This window comes from Argiope bruennichi, chromosome 6 (assembly GCF_947563725.1).
Source record: "Argiope bruennichi chromosome 6, qqArgBrue1.1, whole genome shotgun sequence".
In the NCBI taxonomy this organism is placed as follows: domain Eukaryota; kingdom Metazoa; phylum Arthropoda; class Arachnida; order Araneae; family Araneidae; genus Argiope; species Argiope bruennichi.
In genome coordinates this window covers 52,330,019-52,340,433 of record NC_079156.1, presented here as the reverse complement: position 1 = coordinate 52,340,433, position 10,415 = coordinate 52,330,019, and the positions used below count along the sequence as shown (strand labels likewise).

Genomic DNA, 10,415 nt, shown 5'->3' with positions numbered 1-10,415 from the left:
ATCAAATGACTAACATTCACCCAGATTAGTTTTGTAAACTTACTATAAAAAGAAGCTGTTGGCGAAATTTCCTTTTCTTCCTGCATATTTATTTAATACAGCACCCAGTCTCTTCAAAGAGAGCCAAACATTAGTAATCATTTTATTGACAATGAGGTGATTTGGTATGCATGCAAGATTCATAATTTCAGCTAATTTTAAAACTAACCTTATTTTTATCAAATTATAGGATACCACTTGTGAAATATAGTATAAAATATTACTTATTTAAAATTATTTAATGATTAAAATTATTTATTCATATAAAATAAGTACAAAAGCCCAACTGAAGAATAATGTCCTCATAAGTTGAATTTTTAGAGCGGTGTTTCACGAAATGTGGCATTCTGACAGTTTTTATTTCCACATTAAAATCTGTTTTTTTTTTTTTTTTTTTTTTTGCCATTACTTGTATCAATACAAAATAGCAGACTTTTGGCAAGTTTTTAGGTGATGAAGTTGATCAATAAAGCTTGGCGAGAATCCTGGCTCTAATCTTAAGTCTTACCCAAAATGATAAAAGAGAGTACTTTGTATTAATTACAATCCATTGATAATTATAGATTGGCATTAACCCACTGAAACCTTTGGCGATTTTTTGCTGATTAATCGCTGGCATGTAAGTAATACTTAAGTACCTAAAATAAAACGTATTGCAAATGTATAAATCTAGTTTATTGTACAATTTTATCAATAAAATGTATGAAATGTACCTATTGTTAGAGTTTAATTAATATTTCGGTTTCATAGTTCAACTTTGATAGTTTGGGATAAAATCTCAAGACTTAAGGAACGGTTATATTTGGAGTTCGCCCTCGCAATCTTCGACATGGATCTACAACTAAAAAGAACTCTATACCTTGTGAGTTGAATAATACATAATACTCTTCTGATAACTTTCTTAAATTGTCGTCATCTTCATCCTCTTGAAGATTATTAAACCACAATGTAATGGATTTCAATGAAGCAGGAAGATTTTCTAGAAATGCCTTGAGAACATTTTCAATTCCTATTGGTGTATATTCAGCATGAAGGTGGAAAGTTTCTAATTTTTTGCAGGATTGGACGAATGGGATAACAGAACCAATAAAATCTGCAATAGAGGGCATCCAAAGAATATTCAAGGTCTCCAAATGATACTGATACTTACAACTTTTGAGGTGTACGAACAAATCGCTTATATCGATTCTAGAAGAAGTTGAAATCTTTCCAAATCGAAAATCTAATGCTTGTAGCGGTATTCCCTTCACTAAGAATTTTTCCATCTCAGTGTTTAGGTTATGGTTTACAGTGACATCCATTTTCACTTTCATGTTTGGAAAGACATTCTTCAAATATCTCCAAGTTTCAGGCAGAATTCCTTTAAACCCTGACTGTCCTTTGTCCTCGCAGTAAATATTAAGAATCGACGTGCTGGGCTTCTTTTTGTCAATTTGGTACTCACCAGAAGAGAGCTTTTCATACAGGCAGTTAATGATTTCTTCAAAGATTTGTGTGTAGTCTACTTCAAGTGATTGGACATTAGCAATTCTACTACACACTTCTGACAGATTGGCCCAGTACTGACTGTTCAATTCCGTGTATGCAGCCTCATTTACAAATCCACGAAGTGTGAGATTTCTTATCGTGTTACTTTCAGAATGGAATATTGCTTTCAGGACGTCCAGGCCCTCCGTTTTGCTGAAACGACTTTCCTCAAGAACGACTGTTTTGAGATTTTTTTGTGAGTTGAATAAATTGATAATGGTTTTGAATAAGTCTTCATAGAGGATATCATCCAGATGCCGAAAATAGTTTTTCATTTTGAAGAATTTAATTGAAGCAAGTTGTGACGAGGACTCCAGTGCTTGCAGAAATAGCTTTAGCTGTTTCCATATCACTCTAATGAGATGGGTCCTGACTCTTTTGCAAGTAATTTCGACATGCCGAAACATGGAAGCATATTTCCGAGCGAATCTCACTTCTGGATAAATTTCGGACGAGTAGTCTTGTTCAGGGAGATAAAACTTCATTGTTTTCCATAAACAAGGGGAGTTGAAATCATTTGCCCATCGAGAACACACTTGGGACATACGGCTTTGATCAATCCTACTGAGAAATGAATAGATATTTTCTATTGCGAGAGATGGTAAAGCAGCCCAGTCTTTTTCAAGCTCTGAAACTTGCTCATCTTCATCATCTGAGGTAATTGTGATTACTGGAATGCAAAATCCATGTTGAGATGTACCACGGGTAATTCCGATGCTATCCTCTGATGAATATAAGCTATCAAAGCTATCAGATGAGTCATTGTTTACAACGTTTGCATTAACATCCTCAATATCAAAGAGATTATTTTCTTCAGAAGAACTCATAGCTGCCACTGAATAAACATGATTAAGCAAACATTACTTATTTTATGATTAACGAATTACTTTAAATTGCTATTGACGTTTCTGACATAAATTATTTAATTTATTATCCCATGAAAAGGTTTAGATTATTTACTTAGAAAAATTTGAAGCATTTGTGCTAATGTATGCGCTGCCAAAAACCAAATTGTGAAACTTTTAATTGAAAACATTATATTTCGTATTTGCTTGTACATGTACTGCTATTAGAGTATAAAAGTAAAGAAGGTACGCTAAATAGTATTAAAATATCGCAGAGGCTTTGAAGTTTTTACTTTCTTGTATGCATAGTATAGAGAAAGTAAAGTAATCGTCAAAAAATTCGAACTTGAGATTTTGACGAACTTCCACGTTTTAGATTTCCCCGAGTTCGGAAAACAAATCTATGGAAAATGTCCATCTGTCTGTCTGTGACAAAAATAATTCAAATTTGAGCTAGACAGATGAAATTTGGTATACAGTCTTTACACTAAATTTTCAGATTTTTGTCAAATTTTGAGTAAAATCTATTCACAGGAAGTTTATCTATCCGGCTATTCGAATATGTTTTAACTATAATAACAAAACTAAGAGAGCTAGATAAATAAAATTCAGTACTCAGATTTGACATCTATATTGTAGACACCTATAAAAATTTGAGTCGAATCCAATTAGAGGTTTACTGTCTGTCAGTCTGAACTTTCAGAAACATGTAAACAGGATAATTCAAAAATACAATGACTTAAATATATCATATTTGGTATTGGATTTTGTGACAATAAGTTCAATTATGTGCCAAATTTTTGTTTCAATCGATAGAGAAGTACGTATATAAAACACAAATTCGATTTTCTGATACTATTAACCGCATTCAGAGATTAATCGCCAAATAACTCGCCAAGATTCAGTAAAAATGCTAAATTCACGCCAAAGATTAATATTTCGTAACTATTGTAAGCCAATACTGTATATAAGGCGTTCTCTGGCATGACAAGTTTATTAGCGAATATGCGAGAAAGTTTCGGAGATACTACTCCCGCTGGTTTAAAAGTAGAGTAAATGGACGAGCGAGCTAGAATATTTCAAACAAAATAAATCATATAAACCAGATACAAGTAGCTGCAAAATAGTAATGAGTCAACTCATGATACTTCGCAATCACCCAACAAAAGTAAATTGATTTATCTAATTACACATTATCTTGCTTTGTGTAATGACGTATATTGCAATCAGCTAATAGTAGACTAGCTAAAGATTACAAAATAATTTTGAATGGAGTTTTCAATGCATTTAATGAGAAATTAGTTACTGTCTTAATTTTGATTAGTATGGAAAAATCTTTAAATTGTTTGCAAACTTTATTATTATTATTATATGACATACTGGTGAAACCTGCTTTCTCCTAAAAAAAAGTATAAAAAAGGAAAAATTCAGATTTTTGACTTTGAATTAATGGTAACATGTAAATTTTATTTATTTAATAAAGAATTTTGTTTGAATAGAATTTTCTTATCTATATATTAAAATAATTAACGGAATAAAAAAAAAACAATCTTCCAGCCTTAACCACTGACCCTACTTCTCTTAAATCAATTGCTCTACATTTATCATCATCATCATACTTGGGTAGACAGCCCTGGATGGACCAGTGTCTTCCTTTGAATTCTGTTCCAACACTTTCTATTTTTGACACTGGTGTGCCAGTTTCTTTCCTGATTATAGCCAGGAAGTCTGTCTCCACTGACTCCATCCATCTCATTTTGGGTCTAACCTTTTCCTACTTATTAGAGGTTTATGTAAAAGAATTTTTTTTTAATATGGAATCATCATCCATTCTAAATATATGAGCCACCCAGTTCATCCGATTTATTTTTATGAATTTTATATTATTTGGCTCTCTATAGATTTTATATAACTCAAAGTTATACCTTCTTCTCCAAACATTGTTGATTTCTATCCCACCAAGAATGGCTCGCAGAATTTTTCTTTCGAAAATGGCTATTTTATTTTCTCCAGCTTTGGTCAGGGTCCAGGTCTCTGAGACATAAGTAAATATTGATCTAATTAAGGTTTTATATAGTAAAAATTTTATATTTCTTGATAGTAGACATTTATCACGCGGGAAAAATTTAAATTATTGTTTACTTTTGTTGTGATAAGATGTTGACTTATTACTAGTGGATTCGCCGGAGATATTAGTACCGTTTAATTTCACTGAAATCTTTTATGCATAAGCTTTTCAAAGTTCTCTGAAAAAAAATTAAATTTTTAAACATAACGCCTCAGGCTTAAGCCTCTTCTGTTTATTGTGCAAATGAACCTTCTTGATAGAATCAAATTCTGTGCATTATAGAGCAATTCAACATGTAACTCTTCAAGTTACCTATCTTCTTACTACCATTTTCCTTCACTGTTCTGCAGTTTCACTGTCTTATTCCTCACGTAAATTGCTCGGTAAATAAATCTAATCATCCATCTTCACCCTTAATCAGACGATTAAATATTTGATAAAATAAAGAAAAGAGTTTGAACTTCATTGTAACAACGAACACGTGTTGAAAAATGCAAAAACAAATTTTGGAGTCAAAAACGTGGTAATTAAATTGATGTGATTAAAAAGATTTTTTTTTTAATTTCAAATGATGTAAAAATTATTTTTGTGCATTATTAATTTCAAAACTTATTGTGGAAAAAATCAGAAATCTTACTAAATTTTTTGAGAATCTCTCCGAGATTCTCATTCTTATTTTCCAAAGGTTATATGATCAAATTTCGAAATCCAAATCAAATGCTCTAGTCTGTAGAACGTTCTCACCAACATACAGGCACACACATATTCTTCTTTATAATTAATAGAGATTTTCATTAGTTATTTTTCGGAAAATAATATAGCTATAAAAAAATTAGTGTTATAATTTTTTAATATTTAAAAAAACTTGTTTCAATACATTCTTTATAATTAGAACATATTATTCAAAACGTTCATACCTTTCTGAAATACCTTGTAATTTCTTCTGTATTCAAGCAAAATTATACAATTGTTTCCAGCAGATGATAATTTTAACTTACTTTTAATAGTATGTTCATTGAAAAAAAAAAAAGATTTATTCTACTAATATTTTCTTCTGTATCATTCAGTGGAATTTTTCACAAATGAAATTTCACTATTTATCAATTCAAGATTATGGAATTAATTACGTTTAAGTTTAATAAATCTATTAAATAATAATTCTTCAAAAGAGAAAAATTATAAATTTTCAGCAGACGATATTTTAATTTACATTCGAAGTGTAATTATTAAAGATTAAAATAAACTAATTTCATAATGCAAACGATAATTTCCCCCAAGATAGAAAAATTCTATTTATAATAAATTGATTAAAAGTTTCCCAATTGCAACATTTTATTGTATTTGTATTTCAATTATTTAATCTCTGAATAGTTTTCGTGCATTAACTTTTATTCTGCAATCAGTGTATTTATATTTATGGAACTATTTACTCCCCAGTTAAAAAGTAAATTTAACAAGAGCTCAGACAAACTTATCAGATTATTTCTGATAGAAGTAACTTGCATCCAAAGCTTCTTATCTCTGTGACCGCTAAACCTCACTTGTGAAGTTAGCCGTAAGACATAAATGAAGGGAGTGGAAACTCATCGAAAAAAACGAGCGAAAATTCTTTTCTGTTGGCTCATCAGTGTGTTCCGATAAAGAATCCAGTTAAGCGTATTTATCTAGCCTTTTACCAACGCAAGGGGAATTTTCGCAGAGAACATTTGGTCGCAGATATTTTGAAAGAACGAAGGCTAAGCATAACCGAGCAAGAAAATGTTTTTAAAAATAGTAACCGATATATCTTATTCTGTATAGAAGAAAGAAGCTTAAAGAATGTGTTCTTAAAGAATATGAATAAAAATTTGAATGGAATAAAAATGTTAATATATCGAGACGATGATTCTGAATTTTTATAATTTTTTTCTTAATTTTTGGAAAGTATGTTGATCAAGAATTTAAGGTAAAAACTTTAAAAGAACAGATAAGGTTGAAAATTTGTAACAAAATTAATATAGATAAAGATAATAAATTTTAGGTATCATTATAATAACATTCAATTTATCTTTTTAATCTCATCTGAACTAACTGATATGTTGAATGCATTGATTTTTAAATTAAAATTTATACAGCTAAGTTTAATAAGTTCGCACATCTTTATTATAAAACTATGATACTTAAAAAATTATTCGAAATCAGAATTTTTCCGAGTTTATTTTTCTAAAGAATGTTCATAGATGGATGGATATAGATATAGATATTGAATTTGTGCATACACATTACTGAATGATTTCCATTTCCATTTCTTATATTCTCACAATTCTTTTATACGCAGGAATTTCATTAACCAATGAGGATTGAGCAATCAGAGTAAAACTAAATGAGAACATTTCTAATGTATTATTTAATTTCTTTTTTTTTTTTTTTTTTTTCATCATACGAAATCATTGTTTTTCATTCTGAGAGATTATTATGTTTGCAATGTTTATTATTTTTATTTTATTTCTTCAGTAAATTTGACTGATTTTAAATTATCAAGTTGATATAATGAGGCAGAAGGCACTGAATTATTAGAAGCTTTTATTTCGCTAAGGAATCAAACTTAATTAAGGGCCCATTTTTCAAAAAAAATACGAAATTTTAGAATTTCACTTGATTGGTAAAGATTGATTGATTAAAAGGAACTCGTGTACTTCACAACATAGATTAAAAATTTATATGTGACCAATCACGAAAAGCGAACAATCACAGTAATGCTTCCAATCAGCGCTTTCTACAGATTTATCTATCACTATATCATCGACGCATAAGGAGTTATTCATTTGTAAGAAGATGTTAAAACAAAGATGAACAAAAAGTTTTCTCCGGAAATTATAAGTTCTTTTCCAGTCAAAGCTTTGAATAGAATATATCAGAGATAATATGTTAATTGGGGTGGCCAGTTTATAGCCTTGGCGAGTAAATAACAACGAACAGAAAAGAGATAAAGGGGCGCTAATTGTAAATATAATCTGAATGTATACAGGGTATAAGGAGAGTTTTATTTACTGTGTACGGCACATATTATTATCTTTTAACTTATAAATGTTGTGTGCCGTCTATATGTAATTTAGTATCCAAGAAAAATGTTTGGAAAATTAATTTATCTCATATTTTAAGAACCCAAAATAAGTCAAGTTGGCAAGAATGTTTTTTTTTTTAAATCTAGAAGGTTTGTACTTTTATTTTAAACTCATTTAATAAACCGATTTAATTTTAATTAGAATAAGACAATACCAGAAAATACACGACGATTTTTAAAAAGATATTTCTATTTTTAAATCAAAAAAGGGTGTTATCAATCATTTGAGAGAACAATTGTAGAAATACAACCCAAAACTGATTCTTTGCTTTATAAAAAACAACTCATTCTTCTGTTCTGTTTTCCATTCTCAAAAATTTTATAAATAAAATGAAAACTTCAATAGTTTTTCTAAATGACTTCATACATTCTTACACGTTCTAAACAAAATCGATAGTTTCTATTTCTTCCTTAATTGCAAAACTAAATTAATTGCTGAAAAAGTTCATACTTTCCTTTTATTCAAACCTTAATTAAATTAAAAGACGTCTTTAAGCAACCTTTAATCCCTAAACTAAATTAAATTTTTCTTCCATTTCCTAACAAAATTTCTTAAATCAAAAGCAGAACAAGAAAGAAAGTATAAATACTTGTGCCGATCAGAGCAACAGTCATAAATTATGATTATGTGAACAATGTGTTGAATATTACGTTACGGGATATTTTTATAAATGGGCCACGGGATAAATTGCTATTAGCTATGTTATTTAAAAAGTTAACATTGATCCTGCAAACACTTCCATACTTTCAGTGTAAAAAACTTCTAAAAGGGTAAATGATTTCATGAATCAAGGTTAAATGCAATCCATATAGAAATAAGCAGGAATGGTCGCCCAACATTTTCTCACATATTCTCTAATAAAGGTGTTATACCAGAGAACGCTTTGCATGGTATTGGCGCACAGCCGTTACACACTATTAACCTTTTTGCGTGAATTGAGTATTTTTGCTGAATCTGTCAATCATCCTTGAAGAGCTATATGGAACCAACGGCCTGGCATCGGTTTATAGCATCCGAAATCGAATCTATGTATTAGATGCATTTTTCTGAATCGATTGAAACAAAAATTTGTTTAAAAAACTACACTTGTAGTCACAAAATCTCATACCAAATTTGATATATTTAAGTCATTGCGTTTTATGAACTATCGTGTTCACATGTTTCTTAAAATACAGACCGACAGAAAGTAAACCCCTCATTAGATTAGCTCAAAATTTGATAAATGTTTACACTATAAATGCTAAATATGTATGATTAATTTTATCATCTAATTTTCTTCGTTTTGTAGCTATCATATTAACTTATATTCGAAAAACTGGACAAACAGATTTTCCCTATCAAAATTTGATAAAAATCTACAAATTTAGTTTAAAAATCTTATATCAAAAATTCATCCGTCTAACTCAAAGCGTTTTTGAATTAGCTTTGTCAGACACAGACGGGCATTTTCCGAAAATGTGGTTTTCGAAAATGTATGTGGTAATTAGTCAAAATCTAAAGTTCAGATTTTTTGACGATTTCTATACTTTCTCTATACCATGTAATGAGAAAGTAAAAAATAAAGGTATAAAAAAAGTTGGATTTTACATTAAGCAAAGTAAATTCTAGTTTTGTTCACAATGCACATGTTGAAAGGAAAGTAGATTCTTTTCTATCAAATATAATTTTTGTCTAAAAATTAGCCACATTCCAGCAGACATGTTTTGATTCTGAAAAATCAATAGCAGGTCATTTTTAAATATGGGATTGAAAACAAAAAACGAAATGGCATTGTTCGGACTGAATTCTAGGTATTCGTGTTACATGAGAAAGACCCAAAACTGTCTCCAAAAATGATTCATTTGAAAACTAAGAATAAAAAATTTTCTATGTAATTTTATTAAAAAGTAGCAATTGGTACAATGAATGTAAAGAATTTCAGATAAATATCAGATAAACAAATTCAGCTTATTAATTTAGTTTTTAATGATGGCTCGTTGATATATAGGGGGTAGGTTGTTTTGGAAGTAGAATGCAAGAATAAAATTTTGAGTTTGGACTTGAACATTGTCAAAGTAAACTTGGATACAATATTTGGTAATAAATCACTTAATAAAATCAGTTTTTATTTGTACATTATTAAAGCAATGAAAGCTGTAGCTAAAAGAAATGTAAATGACATTTGAAACAATACAAACATATCTTAGACGATAAACTCGGGAAAACAATGGTTCTCATTTCTCTGGCAGTCATAGCAATGTGTTCCGTTCTAAAGGCCTTATCTCTAATGATGGGACTAATTCTTAGGAGGGGTTTTGTCTTGGCCTGTGATTACCCTCCAAACTTCAACTATCCACCTCTGCTCTCGAGACAGAAGATTATCATTCAAAGAACGACTCATACTTTGGAAGAGAACTATCTAATTATCTGTTATATTCCAGTACTCACATCCTGTTAAGTTAGGTTCATTTTCCTCTTACAAAATTTAAATGGTACGCTGCACTAATATAAATCGCTTGAAAAGGAATTCCGCTATTTCATGTCATATTAAAGTATAAGCTAAGCCTTTTCTACCTCCCGCACACTTCTGGAATGTTATTATCATCACAAAATATGAAATTCGAAGACAATAAATTTGGCATCATCAAATATTTTTTTATAAATAGATTCTTAATCAGAATATTAATATTTTAGCATCCCTTTAAATTTACTTTTGAGTAGTTTCGATAAAACAACACACCTCTCTTTTGTTTGTAGTTATTCGGGCTGAAAGAATGTTTTAATTTCAATACTGTAACGCTAAGACTTAAAATTTTTGTTTTTTCCAAAAATTGTTTATTTATAAAAATAAAA

The 10,415-nt window shown here is 29.7% G+C and overlaps 1 protein-coding gene across 1 annotated transcript; it reads right to left on the bottom strand.

Moving 5' to 3' along the window:
• Positions 1 to 824: 824 nt before the first annotated feature.
• LOC129971743 (F-box only protein 39-like) lies at positions 825 to 4,167 on the bottom strand. The gene is made up of 2 exons (XM_056085719.1): positions 4,011 to 4,167; positions 825 to 2,401 (listed from the first exon to the last, which is right to left on the bottom strand). The coding sequence occupies exons 1-2, from the start codon at positions 4,165 to 4,167 to the stop codon at positions 825 to 827; spliced, it is 1,734 nt and encodes a 577-aa protein (XP_055941694.1).
• Between the last annotated feature and the right edge of the window lie 6,248 nt (positions 4,168 to 10,415).